We start from the raw sequence: 20075 nt of genomic DNA, 5'->3' as shown, positions 1-20075 counted from the left end.
AGGCAGAAGAGACGACAGACACGTTGTCGACGGTGCTTTAATGCAATGTTTAAATATAACATTCATTAAGTAATTAAAATAATGCCAAGCTGCCTTAAAAAAAAAACCAAACAAACAAAAAAACAAACGGCAAAACCAAAACCAACCCAAACATAAAATACCAAAACACAAAACCCAACACATGTATCAGTTCTGGTTATTGCCCAAGGGTTGATTTGTGCTTGTCATTCATGAGGGCCTTGCCTTGCATTTAGCCAGCCAGCAACATTTTTTTCTAAATATTAATTTTAATAGCAAGTTTTTTTATTCCCTGTTACATTTTCACATCCATGAAATATTGGAAACCAATCACATTCGTTGTTACAAGTCTAGAAAAATGTATTTAGGTAGCCATTGCTGTGCACATCTCTTTCAATATTAAAAAAAAAAAAAAGAGACAATGTTTAATTTGTTTTGGTAAACAAAACACGGTGAGGATGTACATACACCTCTAAGCCCCTCAGCAGCAATTCCTAAGTGGTAATGGAGAGAGCTGTCCAGCTGAAGAAACACTTCTCTGCCACCCATGCTTGCAGGCTGGCTGGGCAAGAGTGGAACCTCGTCCGGTCCTGTCCCTGCTCCAGAGGGGCAGTGGTCCATGTTCTCAGCGGGAGCTTACATCCACTCACAGCATCAGGAACCGTTTAGAGTCGTGCAGCCACAGGTTTCTGTACAGGTATCCGAGCATCTAACAGAAAAGCCCACAGTAAACACTTCTGATCAGCATGCTGTAAACACCATGCCAATAAACTACTCCTTACTTTACTGCCCTCAGCCACTGGGTTGCACAGTATGTGAAATAAGGAAGATTCAAAGCTGCAGCTAATGACAGCAGAAAAGGCATTGTAAAAAACATTACCAAGATTTTTATGCAGTTAAATCTATGGAACTACTAGGGGAAAAGCACTAAATCTAACATATATGCATTGTTCAAAGTAAGTTTTAACTTGAGAAGCTCTCTTCAAATTAGAGAACACTTACCAAACATGTCCAGGATTTTACTAACAGCCTCTTGATTTACATTGTAAGTAAACCCATTTGGCCTACAATTACAAAAAAAAAGTTTATTCAACAAATACTTCTTATTCCAGTCATTTCTACACAAATAATCTGAATTAAAACATTTTCATGATTACATAGCATTTTTCATCCTACCAGCATACATATCAAATTTAAGGACATGTCAGACTTCTACTCAAGAACAATCATTATTTCTTTAACTTTCCTCTTGCTCATAGTCCCCAAATTCTGTTGCACTCAATTTATTCCTTTTACTTGAAAGGGGAATTCAGCTATAGACATCTATCTTAACCGATTCATTTCATGAACAGAGGCATAAGGAAGTAGCTCAGGTCATCAGCTGACAACTATGTTCTGTGAAACACTCAAGGCACTACAGGGACTTTTTGTATTGGGGACTCCCACGATCATACTTTTAAACACAGTAAGAAGCACTACAACACAAATTTGTTTTATAACAGAACAATGCATAACAGAGCAACAGGTGGGTTCTGGCCTATAAACCATGAACTGTGTAAAAAGTCTCGAATGATTAAGCTTTCAGTTATATTGCTTTGAGATGAGTTCAGTGCTGAAGTCCCCCAAAACTAGCAGTGCTCCTGATTATTGTGTACATTTCCTGACAAGGCTTACTGTAACAGCTTACACACAGTATTACACATAAGCAGTGCTGTTCTTTTCTTATCAGAGCCTTGGCAGGAAACTTGAAAACCAAAAGGTAAAGGGAATCAGAAGCAGCCTACTAGCGAGTTAATGAGTTTAGCTGTTACGTCCCACAGGAGTCTTTCCACTATGAGGGCATGCCATTCCACTTCCACATCACGTACAGAAAGGAACTATTGGGTCTTCTCCGTGACTCCAGTAAATCCAGTCAATCTCTGGTGCTCAGGCAATTGGGGTTCTGCTGCTCTGCTAGGAGCTTAGACATTAAGAATTGCCACTAAGATTTCTATACACCAGAAATCTATCATTACTTACATTTTCTTCCTCTTCACTGCACCCAGTTGCACAAGAGCTGATAAGGCATTTTTCTGCATGTCAGAAGACAGTGCCTCATAACACTGTGTACTCCCTGTGGAGAAGGGAGAAACGCAATTAAAATTTTTACAATTTTCAGTTAACAGGCTGCTCTTGTAAAATTGTATTGCATAACAGCTGTACACACCCTTCTCGAGAAGTTGAAAAACAAAGTTGCGGACTCCAGGTATAAACTGCTTCTCATTAAATGCTTCTTTCACTTCCTTTGAGAGGTATCTGAAAATTAACTAACATTTTCAAGAAAATGAGAATTCCTTTCTTTTATACTGTCAGCTTGTAATGAATTATAAATAGACGTGTCCTTGTAAGTAAGCAATACTATTCCACTTTGAAAAGCACAGGAGAGGAACTCAAAAGGTACCATTGCACAAGGCATCTGGAAGTTTTATTACTGTTTTACAGGCAAGAGAATCCCAATATTAAACTAAGACTCAGTATTTCTATAATAGCTACCTTAGACTCTAAATTTATATTCTTGTTTTTACAACCAAAAACAGTTTAATTTTTTAAAGCAATATCTTTTCTGAAGATGAGAAAAAATGGGCACATCAGTACAGTTCCACCCACTTCACACATCAGATCATTAACTAGATTCCACTACAGTAAACATCTACAGTCTCACCAATCTTATACTGACTTACCAGACATCTGGGTTTCTACGCATTGCTTACTACAGGAATTTAAATATTTAATCTTATTAAAACCTTGGAAAAACCAGAAGAATTTAAAGATATATGGATGCAATTAATGACTCCCATAAAAGTTATCAAATAGGAGATGAAAACTCATTTTCACACCCAGCAGGACAGCCCACACAAAATGAATTAAGCAAGAGCTCCTCATAAAAAAGAGCAATGAACCTGGTAGCAGCACACTCCCTGTGAATCTTATAAACCCACAATGAGCTGTCACATTACACAGTAGTCACGGCTTTAGTAAATTGGACAAGTCTGAGCCAAAAGCTAAAATTGGGATCCTTGGGGGAGGGTGGTGTTTAAGATTTATTACTGCTGTTTCTTAACTTTTACATTTCTCAGCCTATTTGCACAGCAGTATCACAGCTCTCTTACTTTCCCTATAAAACACAGGAAGAAAAAGAGATAGTTTTCTGAAGGACAACATACCTGATAACCTTCCACAAAAGGTCTGAACATAGCTGACAAGAAAGACACTGTACCACTTCCTTTGTCAGTAGGGTAAATCTCCTGTTGACTCGTTTGAATGGCATCACATTTTGTGAGTAGAAAACATCCCTCCTCAAAATCCTGGGTAAGAAATGCATGACTAAAATTCTAACATTTACAGAAGTGCAGCTACCATTTCCCCACAAAATCAACAACAGAAACCACAACAGGGCACCACTTTCAGCTCCGAACTCAGTTCTCAAGAGACTTGAACCAAAACTTTCCTGTCCCCCAAAAATACCTTTATGAAAAGGCAGTGGAAACATGTTCTTAAACACAGCAGTTCCTCAATGCACAACAGGCCTTGGCACAAAGAGTGGCCATGGCTGTTACTGCAACAGACAGCCTGAGCTCCCTCAGGATTTTGTCAAACCAGGGTCAGGTTGTCCAGTTTAGGGCTTTTTCCTGTGGGGTTTTTTTTTTAATTTATCTATTTTTAAACTTCGGGTTTGCCTTTATCTCATGTCCACTGTTTGCAATAAACGATAACACAGACCACTGACCTGCCCTCTACCAAACAGAAAACAAAATGTACAAAAAGTTACAAAGTATGGAAATGTCAAGGACAAAACCAATTTACCACCAATATGGGTGAAAGGGGGACAGTTAACACAAAGGGATGGGACAAGGACATGACAGACACATGAATGAATAAAGGTGTGAGGTGGGTGGGTAAAAGATTCCTTAGCATCACAGCAACTCTTTCATCTTACTCCAGCAAAGTCAATCATAGCCAGCCACCCTTCCTCTCCCTGCTACTTTCTGCTATTTCAAAAAAGTAGCAAGAGGCAACAATTGCTAGCAAATAAAACTTAACAGTGCCAATCAGCCTTTAAAAAAGGCAATTCTCATCTATATAAAAATTTGTGAGATTTTAATGCATTTGCAAGTCTTGAACATTCTTGTGAAAATTATACTTACTTCTTTTTTAATGCACAAAGATCATAACTATGACCATCATATATTTGTCTTTAGCACTGATAAAAATCACATGTAATCAGCTCAAAATCCAGGTAAAAACTACACATACCAATTTATCTTGTGAGGCTGAACCAGATATTTTTTTACTGATAAACTTGTTTGCACCTGAAGTTTGGACCAGAGCCAGCTTGGACCCAGCAGGTTTGTGTACAAACTGACAGAGCAAGTCCTGCAGAGAGCTAAGGGGTGCCTGCAGTTTTCCCAGCTTGCCTGTATCCAGCTGAGCTAGGGGTGCACACAGGCACACTGAGCCCTGGAATATTATCCAGGGCTCCTGGATATTAATTAATCCAGTGTGCAGGAACAATACTGGCTTTGTCTGACTGATGGCTGCATGGGGCAGGAGGTAAAATGAGGGGAAACTTTTGAAGCAAAAAAGCATGCAAGTAAAGCTTCCATAAGACTCTTATGAGGGAAACTATTATGCCATCAGGAAAGCTCTCACTTCAAAACCCTTCATAGGCTGCACCCCTGACAGCATTTGCACTTCATTGTTTTAACATGTATTTTCAGATCTGTGCTGGAAGACTAGTAGCTTTATGCAAAAAAGCCAAATTTGTGCCACGGTTCATTTTAATAGTTCAGAATTGGGCAATTTCACAATTTTTATTTTTACTGGAATGGGGAAAACAATTGCATCGGCAACCTTGTGGATTTAGACAGTACTTTGCAACCAATATAATGACCCCCTGTTAAGTTGTCCCTCCCACTTACAGATCAAGGTGATATCCCTGTAGGTGTTTTTCACAAAGCACTTCTTTGGCAGAGCCCTTGAATCAGGTGCTATTTTAGTTGGTTGCATTACTACCCGTACTTTTGCATAAAGGATGTTTTTACCTTCAATGAAATGCCAGGAAAGAAGATGAACTCATCAGAAAAAACATCTCTCAAGAAGCTGAAGCAGCTATAGACTTCCTCTGAAAAAAATATTGTAAATGCAAGTGAAGAGCCATTTACTCCTTATTTGAGAGAGTACCTACTTCAAATAAAATATGGTTTTGACATTTAAAGCACACATACAATGGCAGAAACCACAAGAGTACAGCAAGTACTCAAAGCACTTGATTCAGCCGTTAAGAAAAGGAAAGAGCAGTGCCTTGTGTCTTCTCAGAACATGCATTAGATGTCACAATCAAATCCTACAAAGGATACACAAATAAAAAGGCAAGCAAAATATCCCCATGCCCTCCCAACACATTTGCCTTATCCCAAGTATAACACTCTTGGATAGCTCCCACTAGCAGTCACAGGAACCTGGTGCTCCTGTCCCAGCTGATGGCAGAAGGAGCAATGCCAGCAGGTTCTCAGAGCCTCAGTGTACCTTTCCTGAAGCTGGGTGCCATCTGCAAGGCGATTGCCAGCAGGGCCGGGCGCACAAAGACGTTCAGCAGCTGGTTCCTGTACGTGGCGCACATCAGCACGGCCAGCGCGTGCCTGAAGACGATTTCCCCTACGGCTCCATCTTCCACTCCCTTGTCATTCAGGACCACATGGCCATCCACAAGGCGAGCAATGTTGGAATGCAGGGTGAGGCCAGACAGGACTGCCTTCTTGGCACACAGGTTATCTAGAAGGAAAATGCCCCACTCAGGAAGTTGAAAAGGATCATAACTCTATTAAACAGCCTAAAATGCACTGGTATTTCTGACACTACACCAAACATTCAGTTAGAGAGATGTTCCAATATAATCCATACCGGGAACTGGCAAAGTAGGCATGTATGCCATGGGGAGAACAAATTTCAGACATTTCTATAATTAAAACACTTAGAATTCTTCCACTTCCTAACAATTACAAATTGTAATTGTTCCTTGTCTCTGGAACAAGTATTCTGAGCGTCCAAATATAAAAAGGATAGATCTGTTTGAGGGATACATTCATTACTAAGGAAATGGAAACTGTACTTCTGCTTAAGCATTTCCAACATTACAGGTTTTGAATCAGAGATACAGGTCTTTTTATAGACTTTTTCATCAACTCTCATACACAAGCAAGGCCTCATCCCAAACCAAATTTATAAAAATACTTAACATAAATATTGTTACATACCATACCTACTCAATGAGAAACTTTCCCTGCCTCAAATTGGAATCAGTTTGACAAGCAAGCAATAAAAACTTCATATTGAACGCTAAAATACACTTTACATGTTCACAGCACCACAGGCATATCAAATCAACACAGCCTCTGACAGAAAAAAAACATCATATTCCTTTCTTTTAATACAGATTTCATGTAATCTCCTTGCATCTAATTTACTCCTTCAACCTACTTTGTTCCAGTTTCGCCAAAGCTCCGAAGTTTCTCAGTGCAATAGGAAGCAGAAGTTTGTGCAAGTAATTTTACAACTCCCATTTTGAATATAAAATTTCACAAATGTTCTGCCTGTAAGAACCCACCAGTATGACAAAGGCAGACATAAACAGCTGTTTTGAGACTGAAGAATGCAGAGGGTACACGCAGCTGCTGGCATCAGCAAACTGGCCTTTAAAATGTATTTCTTCTTTCAAATTGACAATCCAAACTGAAACAACAAACCCAGTTCGTATGCAACTGATGCCTTGAGCACAGCCAGCACACTCCAACAAAATCCACTCAGTTGTTGTCATTCTTCCATTTCATTACCATGCCTATTTGCTGTTCCCTGACAACATCACAGCTCTACTAAAGCAAATGCTTACTCACTGTTGCTAAGAAAATAAACAAAATAAATAAGCAATCCTGAATGTGGTATGTTTTCATTCGTGGTATTTTCAGTTTACTGTGTAGTAAGATTCTAAAAGTTGTTTAAGTATTGCCATGAAATTCTTGCTTTTACCAGTCTGGCAGAAGCAGACTTCGACTGCATTCCCTGTAGTGCTGATCCCTGAATGAAGTGGTTTTTTTCTACAGGTGACAGAGTTCTTTTATACCAGTACCCTGCTCCGATTTTTTTATTGTAATAGTGAGAAGGATCCTTTATTATACACAGGACTACAAAAGCAAAGATCCTTGGTTTAAGTCTACCTAGAGCGGAAAGCTAAATGTACCTGCATTGCACAATACTGTTCTTTGCTAGCTTTACCACTTACATCCTGAGGCTCCAAAATTGCCTGTGCCACTGGCTCACATACAGAAGTTTCAAACATAAAGTTTGAAAGCACAATCAACCTTTCAGCAGCCAACATATACATTACACACACACATATATATATATATAAAAGGGGGTGTGTGTATATTAATAAAACCACCAAAGAAGCCTTCCCTTCAGAAGTCATCATTGTTTCTGGAGATAAAGTAAAAATAAACAGACAACTGACAGTTTTGATTTTCTCCACCCATTTGTTTCTGCTAGTCCTCTGCACCAGTAACAACTTACACTGCAGTCAGTACCAAGCAGGAAGTGTAGCATTACACAAAGTTACCTGGTGCAGATCAGACAACTGCCTGTGACTTACACAGAATTCAGAAAGGGAGACACTACACAAACCTTAGTACTCTAATGAAGTACCTTAAAATTTCCTTCTCATGCCACACTTCATGATACAACAGTAAAATATCTGTCCTGTTTCCACCTGTTTTTCAAAGTATTATCTTTAATAGGTTAAGTCAAAACCTGTCAGGTTTCAGCATGATTGTTAGCATATCCTAAAATCCATTTATAACTCTAAGAATTCTGTAAAGCTGTTACCATACACTGCTTCTATAGAATGTAATGCGTATCTTTCGTAAGCCACAAGAGGAACAGAAATAACACTTTCTCTGCATACCAGGCCATTCAATGAATCCTCCAAAAGTCTGTGTTAAGCCTTTAAGCCACAGAGTCTTTTCTATTAGAAGTTCAAATTCCATGGCTGGCAAATTCTGGAGCAGGACAGCAGCAACTAGCACCCACGGGCTCAAAACCATGTTTTCTATTTGCAGGAGCTCCATTTTATAAGCCACATCACTGACAAATTCTTGGATATCCTCAGATGGCTTTTGGGGAAGATGCCTGAAAAAAACAATGTAATTTAAGATAAAGAGCTCAAAAAGTCAAATATAAATAACACCCTTCTTTATTTCTTAGGTATTGTTCCCAGATCTATAACTTTACAGCACCTAACATCTGCAGGGTGATTCTATGTGCTATGTAAAACAGAGTACAGAGCAAAACATCAGTAGCTTCATGACAGTACCTGAAGCACACACCTCTGTACTGACGCTGCACATTGCTATCTCCAAACAAAATTCTAAAGCATTACATTTTACACAACTAATTGAAAAAGCAACACAATCCAGTCACAGCTACAGCTACAGCTCCCTGACACGCCGTCACTTAACAGCTTGCAGGAATAATGTGAGAGAAGTGAGAGAAAGGTGACAATTTTAAGTGTCAAAAGTACCACATTCTCAGAAAACAGAGCTTTGCCTGGTTCATGCAACACCATTAAATTTTAAAATGGCATCTTCTCAACAAAGGGCAAAGCCACACAAGTAACAATTCCTTTCAGAAACACCCAGTCACAAGCACAGTAAGTCTCTGGTCAGACCAAACAGGTTCAGCAGTCTGAACAGTCAGACGGAGGGAGGCGAGAGAAGATGAAAACAAAGTACAAATTAGTTCACATAGGTGTAGACTAAATAAATGTTTTTCCTGTGCATACACCGTGGAAAGATGTGGTACCTGGGCACCAAATTGTATGGGCACCGATTGATCCTCCCAGATGCCAAGGTTCTAAGGGATACTGGCTGGCCAACGTAGATATGTATGGTACCAAAATTGTCACTGAGGATTCTCCTGGCTTTTAGCAACCCCTATGAAAATGGGAAGAAGAAAACTTAAATTCTGGTGCTACAGGGTGTGTATACATCCACTTATGTTCTGTTCCTAAGGAATTTACTTACAGATGTAGATTCTTTGGGCTTTGGGACTCCTAGGAGTTCATATGCATAGAGAGATTCTTCTAATATCCTCTCATAGCTGATGCTGATGGGAACAAGGTACGTGTCAAAGACTTCACGTTTGAAAAAGGGTTCCATCACAATGCTGAGAAGACCTGCCAATTGGGAAAAAAACCAAACATAAATCACCTGTCTCTTTTAAAGAGAGAAAAGCAATTGCAATTCAACTTTGGAAAGGATATCTTTGCATTTTAGAAGCTGCTAATAGGCGTGCACTGTGCCTGTTCTCTCTTCACGCAAGCAAAAGCAAAAGACATTGTCCAAACCTTAAAACAGAGGGCAAATGGAAGCAACACTCTTGGACAGATACTTGTGCTCTTTTCAGCAGCACTGCTCTGTGCTTGCACAGCATCTTCCTTCTAAAGATTCCCCATTACTTTTACAGTCAGAGCTACAATATTTCCCTGCTGACCAGGGGACTCCTATTGTCTAGGAAGAAAAGGGTGAAGAGTTATTGAATTTAGTACACAATGGGGCAAAGGGAACAAAAGCAGTAGAGTGCAAGTGGAATATATTGCTGTACTTTCTATGGCCTTGGAGCCCCCATTCTCTGACAGACTTCTCCAATTTCCCTCTACTTTAACATCACTTTCTATCCAAAGAACTTACAAAGCACATAGCCACTAATCAAAATGCTAATAATATTACAAGTTCCCAATCTTAAATAAACATACCAAATTTTGGAGTCAGAGTCTTAGCAGTGCGGCTTCTAGTCCCCTCAAGGAAAAATTCAATTGGGGCATAGCCATTCTTCAAAAGTACACAAACAAACAAACAAACAGCTAGTCAGAAAAAACATTTCTTCTTTATTACCCACAAACAGCTTTAAGTACTTCAAATATAAGTTGTTTTTTTTAATAAAAGACAAACACATCTAACTTCAGTCATCTGTAAGCCTATATTCATTCATTCTATTTGCTGCATCATATAGTTTAATTAATGAAAATATTGTGTTTGTCATGAGATATGGGCACACAAGGCAAAGTAACTATGAGCAGTAATTTATCACTTACTGAACTATAATAATAAAAGAGTGCACACATGGTCTTCACCTACAGCAAATCTGAGGTTAAAAGCACTTAATCAGATTACAAGGAAGACTTCCGATCACACAGCTATATCATCCCGCATATCTCACAAGAATTGTTCCAGCAAGCATACATTTTGAGAGTATAGCAAGTTATTTACCCTTAGCATTGTTTTTACATATTCAGCAAACACTGCCCAGTAGAGTCTGTTCCCACCGAAGGAACGTCGCATAAAAAAGGCACCTGCCCTTCGTAGCAGCTCACCAACTATCTTCATTCCTAGGAAATCTGAAAAACAATCAAAGAAAAAACAAAACCACACACACTCAATTTATTGATTAATATCAGCCAGCAGAATCAACCACAAAATTTCTAGCACACTGTCAGAATACAGATGATCTCTTTCAAGGATTCCATTGTTGCCAACACATTTACTTGCTTTCAAATTGTCTAGCAAGACTTATATAGACAAGAATGACATACTATAATATGCTTTCCAATTTTTTTTAAGCTGCATTCACTTAGACCAATTTATTTTCATAATTTAGATAGCCAGAGTTCAGCCATAATAAAGACTTGAGTTTCTGAAGTACATCGTCTCACTCATCTTTAGAAAAAAGCAGTTCTGACTGAGTGTATCCCAAAAGACACAGAAATTAGGCAGCCAATTAAACTGTATTAGACCAGCTATGATCCTGACTCATCATTTTGGGGGATGTACACCAAAGCAGCTAAAATTATTTTATAGTTCTTCAGTTTTAAGCAATGACAGTCAATGCTTAACGTGTGAAAAGCAGGAAAAACCACTTAATGTTAACAAAGTTCTTATGGAAGCATTTAAAACAAGTCTACACATCAGCAGGCAATGTGCCACTCCAACCTCCTTGCCACCTCAATCCACGAAACACTGGAGAACAGATATTCACTCTGTCAAATAAGTTCACACTTCTAGTTGCAACACTGACAATGACTGCCCTGAAGATGTCACAGGTGTCAGAAACATCACCCCAGCACCAGCTAGATTGCTGCTGATGTACTGCATAAGGATGTACTAGAGAGTGGCTGGCAACTGTTTACCTTCCCTCAGCTAATCCCAACAGATCTATCTGTATGCTTGAAGTCAACAGATAACTAACAAAGCAAGGGCACTTACCACCTGTAACAGGAGAGTCTCTGCACTCAGCACAAGTGCTGCTTTAGTGAGTTTGTAAAACATCTTGTGAACCTCTAACACGATATGCAGTTATGAAATACAACTACAACTACAGAGAACTGTATTTTCTACAGAGGAATTTAAAATATTACACACATGCAGGCAGCTTCAAGCTACAAGCCCCTAATTCTTTAGGAGAACTTTGACCCTGAAGCACCCAAAGCCTTCAAAAAATGTTAATCATTAAAAAAAAAAAATCCTTGTAAGCTAAACTATTAGTATCTTAAGATACTATTTTGAGGTCCAAAACTCAAAAATACTCTAATCCAAGTCAGTAAAGGATTACATCAATACCTGTAACAACATGTGAGCAGATTCTGAACAATACACAACAGGCAAACTGCAACACCTCGATCAAGGCAGCTTTGAAACATCAACTTGTGAATCTAACCTGCATCACCCAGATGCAGCAAACTCAAGGACCAGGGAAGTCTCATCTTCCATAGCAAGCACATATTACAGAGCTGCAGCAGACTTGAGTTGGTTTCCTGCCTGCTTAGAAGACCTGTTTGATACCTGTGACTTCCAAGATCAGGTTTCTAAGTTAAGTGCTTACAGCATCCAGATTATCAAAAAGCACATTAACTCGGAAGACATTTACTGTTCAAGCCCTCAAGAATTGTTTCCCACAAATATACTGGCTTTACAACTAAGCATGCCCAAAATCCTGACCTCTGGTATGACATACCACTTCCCTGCAAGCTCTGTTCTCAGCATGTCATTAAGTTCTGCCAATATTTCAAAGGAATCAGTCACATCAGAAATGAGCATGAGGTGTCTGATACTTCGTATCTGGCTGCTGTGACTGCATTTTAAACTGTACGAACTATCACAAAAAGTTCTGCATCAACAGTAGCACCTGGGCAAGTTTTTGCCTGTTACCAGGCTATGAAAGCAAATAGAAGTATTCTTCACAATCCTTACCTTTGCCCCAGCCTCATGTCTATTTCTGGGCAAACTTGCTATGAAAAAATTCACCTTTGACAGGACCCAGCACCGATGAGAAGCTTTCAGACATTGTAAGCACTTCACCCAAGGAGGATTTAACAAGATATATTTGGACCAGAAGTTAAACGCAACTACTTATAATTGCAGCTACCAGAGAATGCTACCAATTCTCTGAATCCTGAAAACTTCATTAAAAACATACTTGCCTATTCCTGCAGCAATGACAGGCAAGGCCAAATCATATGTGTATAGTAAATAAGACAGCATCAAAAAGTCCACGTAGCTTCGGTGGCTGGGCAGCAGCACCACGGGATGCTCCTGAATGGCGTGTTGCAACTGAAAAAGAACAGTGCAAACAGTATTGTCCCACTATTTACTGACTGTTGAAATTTGCAAATACAGACCTGCACTGGCCTTAAGGTAAACAAAACCCCATTTGCTTGAGGGTTGTTTCTCTGTCCACACAATAGATACCTCTTTCAGCACAGAACCCATAGGAAATTTGGAGCAGTTGTTTCCAGAGTAGCAACCTAAGGCTCACAAGCATCACAGGACTCAGAAACTAGGGGCACCCTATCATGGGACAGTCTAATTCCAAACCCTTTTCATGGGGACGGGAAACCAAACATGGGCTGTCAGGACTGACATTGCTAACTTTCAGGGAATGCACTGCACTCTCCAGAATAGCAAAATCCTGAAATGAAATAGGGGGACAACAGTTCCTGGAAACTGAGGCAAACCTAAAGAATCCCCTGGCCTCAGAGGTGCACAGTGTTTCACCACTCTTGGTTGTATGAGGGTTTTCCAAAACAGCCAGTCCACTCAGCTGTGTAATATTATATTTTGACCCCCAACTCAGCTAAATGCATTTTTGTTCTATAATATCAGATAGAAAACACTCTTTCAGTGACTGACCTAACAGAATCACAGGCACATGGTATTCCTTACCATAGGAAGCACTTGGAAAATATACAAAAAATTCTGATAGCTGTTTGCATTTAAAATACTTACGTATCATCTGTCTTTCCTCCCACATTTACTAAGAAATGCACTAATAAACAGAAGTGAGTGCAGTCTTTTTTTTTTATTTTCAGAGGGTATTTTTCACATTTGTTATTTGATGATTAGAGCTCTTGTCCAAGTGACTGGTCTGAAAATATTTTAACTTTTTTCCTCCCACGAGTACTCACTCTCTGCATTCCTTCTTCATTCACACAAACTCTCTGGAAAAGCTGTTTAAATATTTTGCTCAGAGTGAAGGCAAAAAATCTGACAGCTCCCAGTTGCATACGGTGGCCCATCTCATCGAGGATTTCTGTGGCTTCTTCTTGAATAATATCAGGTGATTCTCCCATTTCTTTTGCTAACTAAGGAGAAACAAATCAGCAGTGACAAGTTGTTCCCTTCCCCTTGCCCGTGCACACCATTCTAACATGCCACAGCTACTATGAGACCTACTACAATAGTCCACAAGATTTTGTTTTATGTGACAGGCAAGGACCTAATCATACAGAATCTGTTTGGTGCCAGCCAACATGACAAAGCCAAGTTAAAGCGGCTCAAAAACCAAAATAAGCTTAGATGTCAATGACAGGGGAGGGCATACAACAATCCTCCCCCCAAACACACCATATGAATGTTTTAATTTGCAGTATATTCAGAGGAGATTTAAGTTCAAAGAATATTATCCATATCCATTATCCCATATTATCAGTCTGAAGAAAGCTCTCTGCATTTTTCTTTCAATAGTAAAATGAAGCTTATGTTTGTAGACATAGTCAAAGCGTAAATATTTTAAGTGCATTTGGGTTAGAGCTTACAAAGAACCTCAGCCCTATCACACTTCCACTTCCTTGTGATGTATTCCTTTAGCAATGGAGAGCTGAACTGCATACAAAGCAGCATCTCTACCAACTGTGCATATCAATGATCTTTCATCTGTTGCCATGCACATTCCCTTTTGAAGTTCCTTGAAACAGACTTAAATAATAGCCATCCCTCCAATTTGGTATTTGAATCTAGAAATTTTTAGTTGAAAAGTTAAGCCTTTTACTGTTACGGAATAAGGAACATGACTTTTACTCTACACAGAGGAGGAAAGGAATGGCAGAAGAAAAAGCCTCCAAAAAAGCAAATCTCTGTTTGGAAGCCAGTGCTGCTTATCTATTATTTCCATTTTGTGACATATGAGAAAATGCATCTCCAGTCTACCTCCATAGATCTACTAGGTCAATTGTGTTTTCTTAAATGCATTACCCATCATCCTAAGTATTTCCACATGTAGTTTAAACTGATTATTTTAGCCGCTTAAAGAAGCCAAAAACTGCTTCCACTTAAGCCTGAGAAAATCAATCTTGCTCAGGAAGCCAAAAATTCTTCCTGATATTCAACAAGAAGAGCTTCTGTTCACATTCACCAGCAGAAGACTTGCCATACAGTTCACTTGTGTGATTTAAGGGCAAATCCAATATGGAACTAAGAACTTTCCAAAATCAAAAATCAAAAACTAGACCATTCACATATAACAAGCTAAAACAAACAAATGACCTTAACTTCCTACACTGAACTTTAGTAACCTTAACCATTTGGCACAAGAACAAATTCTAGTATGTCTGTGTAAAGCTGTGCAAACCCTGCCCAGGCAGGAAGGACCCTAATCATAGATTGCTGGGCACATTGCCCAGGACACTCTCAGTTAGAAACTTCCAGTAATCTCTACTGCAAAGCTGGTATCCAGGATGAATGGCAGGTCTGCTAACTCCCTTCAAACACTTGATGCCAGCCCAGAAAAAAGCCATCAAAATAATTTTCTATCTAAAAAGTACTTCAGAAGAATACATCACACAGACATCTTTCTGTCAAATCCTCTGTAAAGTATTTTCTTTCAGTAAATTTTTTAGTTTATTTAGAGTTGAAAGATTTTTTTGGCTTTCATACTACGTAGTGATCCATAATGGAAAGTGAACTACTTTGTGGTGTAGAGCGACATACTTTACTTTGTCACATTTTGATGTATCACATATTAGAACACATTTTGATGTATCACAGGTAATACTAGCCATTAAAAGAAACAAACAGAAAAAAATTTACAGTAGCCTGTCACTCAGGACTAACCAAAACATCTTACATATTTCTACACACTTGGAATTATTTTTTATGGATACTGAAATTAGTTACCCTGCTAACTAACACACACTCACTTATTTCAGGCATTTAAACACAGTGCAAAGTATCAGCCAGCCTAACCATAAAATACTTTATTTGTTATAAAGAAGTAGCTGCCCTTCATGTTAAAACAAAAATATGGTTACATCTCAAACAGTGTTTCTAATTCAAAGAATTGTCTACGAAATATAACTCTCATTTTAGTGCAAGTAGCATTTAGGATTTGTTCATAAAACCACCATTAACCTATAAAATTCTTACAAGATATCCTCAAAGTACAAAAATACCTGCTAAGAAGGAGAGCACTAATGTCTTTCACAATGTTGCTCTTCGGTGAGAGCAGTGGAGTAGGAGGAGAAAGAAAAAGAAGTCAGACACACTGGATAAATTAATGACGAAGTGCTGTATATGCAAAATCAAAACACTGCTTCATGAACCTGACAGTTTTAGTGGCAACTCCAGTGGTTTTTTTTCCTGCCAAAAGACAGTTATTTATTTACTGGACCATCTTCCGAAGTACAATTATCATTTTAACGAGGTCAGCAACAATCTCTTTTTCCCTGCTGACACACAAAGCTTGGCTGTGTTCAATCCGCCTCATCTTACAGCTCATTGTCCAGACTCACCTGTTTGATAACATACTGAACTTGCTCTGACTGGAGAACAGCACTTTTGATAGCATTTGGCTTGCAAGGTGAAAGTCCCTTGTAGATGACCGGGGTGTAACATTTCATCGCGTATCTCAAGTCACTGGACAACCGTCTTTCCTCCAAGATATCTTCAAAATCATCTCTTTTCTTTGATGTGAGCTCTTTCTGCTGGGAACATACAAATGAAGAATGAGACACTGTTTCAAGCTGTTTGGTGACCTGCTTGGCTACAGCACCAAAAGAATGATATGCACTACTTCTGCAGCATTTGGGGTTTCTTCTTAGCTTTCAATAATGCCTGCATGCTATATTCTGTGACTGCAGGAACCAATACTACCTGCTTGGATGAGTGATCCAGAAAGAAACTAAAAAGTAAAATAAACAAACTAACACCACACCACCCCCCCAAAAAAAACCCCAATAACTCTCACCCTAATCCCTTCCAACTGCAAAGATCCCCAAATTACCCTATGCCATGTTACTTAATTCCACCTCCCCCTCAAAAAACCCTCACCCTAATCCCTTCATTGCGAAGATCCCCAAATCACCCTGTGCCACATTACTTAATTCCATCCAACAGGAAGAAGTTGAGAGAGGACATGGGTTTTAAAAGCTGAAGTGCCTTGCCTCCAGCCTCTCCATGATTAATAGGTATTAACTAAAAGACCTTTGATTTCAACTCTCACAGCTTCATTAAGACAATGCCATGACTGGCATTATAAAAACCCAATCATCAACACACAGAAAATAATCTCTGCTACTTAAAAGTTGCATCTGGGGCCTTGCTGACTTGTGGCTTTCACAAAGCTTGGATTTAAGGCACACTAAACATTACCAGGCAGGAAGAAATTACAAAAACAACAAAGCACTTCACTGTCAGCCGCGTGAACACAATATGGTGCACACATAGGTAAAAAGAGAGCACAACCTCTGAGTAACCAGTGCCACTGCTAAGCAGAATAAAGCCCCAGGATATCAAGAACAAATTGTGGATCCACCCCACTGCAAAAAATTCTGAGACAAAACTCTTCCCTTTGAGCCAGCAGACCCCTGAACTGGAGAGAGATGTCTCCTATTATCTCCTAGATCACCACAGTTTGTATGAATGACCCCTCAGTCTTCCCAAGACTGAAATTGTCCTTCTCTAAACTTCAAAGGGCAGCTACAGCCACCAGATAAATAAGACAGCTAGAGTAAGCCTCTGTGAAACAAAAATATAGAAGTATTAGTTATGACCAAGCATATTTATTAGAAGATACTAAAAATAAAACTGCTTATGTCTTTCTCCACAGTACCACTTGAAGGGTAGCACTGGCATCCTTCTCATTCATTCCACTTCCTCTTTCTATATACAACCCATGCAGGACCAATCTGATAATAAAGGATAAAACATGTTTCATGGGCTCTTATAGTGACCTTTTCTGGCACTGAGTGGAAAGCCTCATGAGCAAACACACAGGGGAACACAAGGAACAGATAAGCAAAACGCACAGCAATGGCAACTGGGTTTTCAACCTTGGGAGAGGGAGTCGGGTTTCACTGACAGCTGACCACAGCCACACCAGCAACACTATCAGAGCAGCTGACATTTAGTAGAGAGGAAACCTTTAGCTCCTGTCCATTCATCAACACAAGGTAATTTGGTGGAACAAAACAAAACAAAAAAAACTCAAATCAGGAATATCTACATTTAAGAATGACAAAAAATCCTTCAAAGCTGCATCTCTATCAAAAGTCAATTTTGTTTTATCGGAGGACACAAATCCTACCGTAATGTTTGACCTTCTCAAATTCTTTTATCCACACAAGATAGGCAGATTTGGAGACCATCCTTCTACTAGAATTGCATTTAGTAGATTGTATAACTCTTCTTTCCACAACTGCAGTTTAGAGAATTACCTCACTCTAACTGCAGAAAAAACTCTCCAGGGACTTTCAAAACAATCTCATACAGGTACTAAACCCCGACCTCTATTAATGCAAGACTTTTAGGGGTTTTTGTCCTCTATGATTTAGCATTACAGCTTTCAACTGGTTAGTATTTTGCAAGAGCTGAGTAAGCTCTGTTAAGATGACTGGAAATAGTTTCTATTAGCCATCTGTTGCTGTTGACACCTTATATCAACCCCCTTGATTAAAAATAAAACAGAAGTAAGTCCCTTGCTTTCTATAATGACAAAGAAAGATAGCTCAGAACAGTAGCAGAAAATATTTGTCTCTAAGTATCACCTACTCAGATCAGTATGTGACAAGTCATCCTCAGAAAATCTAAGCAGCGTTTATGTCAGTTAGAAAAGTTCACATCCTGCAATCTGCAACTACATGAAATCCAGACAAATAAACTCAGCAGTCAGCATGGGCATCATCAGCCACATCAGCAGTCACGGCACTGCTACAGCTGTTCCCCAGCGCAACTCAGGTGAGCAGAGCTTAGCAAGGGCCATGGCCCATTGAAAAATCACCTCTCTGCCTCTGCTCTTCATCTGATGTTTTCAGACTTGATGTGCAACTGATTTCTCTCCATGGCAACAGTTATTTTCACGCCCTGTTCTGAAGGAGCACTGAGGGAGCCAAACCACACACTTTAGCAAACACTAAATATTTGTACCTGTGCTCTTACACATTACAGCCAAGCTGTTGTTCCAGCTTCAATTGCCAGCTGGTAGAGAACACACTTAGAAAATACACTGTTGGAAACCTGGACATCAGAAAATTCAGTGACATGCACTGTTACTACGACAGCGGTGAAGTCTGAAAGCAAAACAGCAGGAAACTGGAACTCCTCTGCTTCCATTTAACTAGGATATGCAATGTAACGATGGTGCTCACGATGCCCTTGGCACACCAGCATACAGACAAGACACAGAAGAGAAGTTTGGGAATCTCTGCCGAAACAAGGAGCTTTTTCCCTTTCTCCCTAGTACCCTCCTCCAAATGCTTATACAGAGCTGAAAGTTTATCACCCCACACCCAAACCTCCTTGTCTGAAGCTGGAAAAGGAGCTGCAGTGAACAGACAAGGTCAATAAAGTAATTTTCACTATGCAACACAGGAAAACCCGCTTCGGCCACTCCATCCCCACGACAACCTCCCAGCGCTGAGTTCACCGAGGCTGGCAGGACAGGATGCTGCGGGGCTGAAGCCCTGCGGAGCGCCCGGTGTCCGGACGCCTGCCTCCCGAGAGCCGCCCCGGGACAGAGCCTCCGTGAGGGAGAGACACTTCCCAGCTCCCTGACCCGCCGGGCCTTCCGCAGCAGCTCTGAGGGAGCCGCGGCGCCCGGGATCGGGAGCTCTGGCTGTCGCGACTGACACGACAGATAGCGAAGGAGCAGCCGAGGTAGAGGAGGGGGCCCGGGAAGGTGCTCCTCCTGATGAGGAGAAACGTCCGGTCCCGCCGGAGCCCGGGAAAGGCCTCGTCCCTCCCTCCGGAGCGCGGTCCCCGCTTCCCCGGGGACACAAACCGGGGGTAAGGGGTGGAGGGGCAGCCTGAGCCAAGCGCCGTCATTCCCCTTCAGAGAGAGCGGCACCGCCGCGGCGCAGGTGAGGCGAGCAGCCCCTTCCTTCCCCGCGGCACCGCTCCCGCCGCCGCTGCCGCCTACCGAGTACATGGGCGCCCCCCGCCGCGCCCGCCCGGGCGCCGCCGCCGCTGCCGTCGCCATGGTCCTGCGAGCTCCGCCGCGCCGCCCCGCGCCCCGCTCGCCCGCCCTACCCCGCCGCGCTGCTCTGCCGCCCGGCGCCGCCTCCCGCGGTGCCCATGGCCCCGCGCCGCCCCGGCCCGGCTGCCTGCTGCGGCGCGGCGGCGGAGGGCGGGGGCACCGCGCCATGGGCGGCGCCATGTCGGGTGCGACGGGAGCCGCCGGGGGTCACACGCCGGCCCGTCCGTCCG

General features: G+C 40.9%; 1 protein-coding gene across 2 annotated transcripts; it reads right to left on the bottom strand.

Moving 5' to 3' along the window:
- Nucleotides 1-19: 19 nt before the first annotated feature.
- Nucleotides 20-20057, bottom strand: GNPAT (glyceronephosphate O-acyltransferase). 2 transcript variants are annotated; one of them, XM_058836973.1, is made up of 16 exons: nt 19789-20057; nt 16166-16357; nt 13565-13741; nt 12581-12710; nt 10374-10501; nt 9860-9935; nt 9129-9280; nt 8908-9038; nt 8012-8235; nt 5584-5829; nt 5100-5179; nt 3222-3362; nt 2225-2324; nt 2038-2131; nt 1021-1082; nt 20-727 (listed from the first exon to the last, which is right to left on the bottom strand). In XM_058836973.1, exons 1-16 carry the CDS (start codon nt 20023-20025, stop codon nt 684-686), a joined length of 2214 nt encoding a protein of 737 aa, XP_058692956.1. In that variant the 5' UTR covers nt 20026-20057; the 3' UTR covers nt 20-683. The 2 variants fall into 2 exon arrangements, with proteins under 2 accessions (XP_058692956.1, XP_058692957.1); XM_058836974.1 differs by having other exon boundaries at nt 16166-16354; nt 19789-20047.
- Between the last annotated feature and the right edge of the window lie 18 nt (nt 20058-20075).

The sequence above is a fragment of the Poecile atricapillus genome, chromosome 3, assembly GCF_030490865.1.
Source record: "Poecile atricapillus isolate bPoeAtr1 chromosome 3, bPoeAtr1.hap1, whole genome shotgun sequence".
Classification (NCBI taxonomy): domain Eukaryota; kingdom Metazoa; phylum Chordata; class Aves; order Passeriformes; family Paridae; genus Poecile; species Poecile atricapillus.
This window is presented reverse-complemented; position numbering and strand designations above follow the sequence as displayed.

Bases quoted from the DNA above. Each gene is read 5' to 3' on its own strand.
- GNPAT (XM_058836973.1), bottom strand. From the start codon at position 20,025: ATGGCGCCGCCCATGGCGCGGTGCCCCCGCCCTCCGCCGCCGCGCCGC. The intron at 12,711-13,564 runs GTGAGTACTCGT...GTTCTTTTTCAG, and splicing joins ATGAAGAAGGAATGCAGAGA to TTGCAACACGCCATTCAGGA. The intron at 8,236-8,907 runs GTACCACATCTT...TGTTTTTTTCAG, and splicing joins CCATACAATTTGGTGCCCAG to GCATCTTCCCCAAAAGCCAT.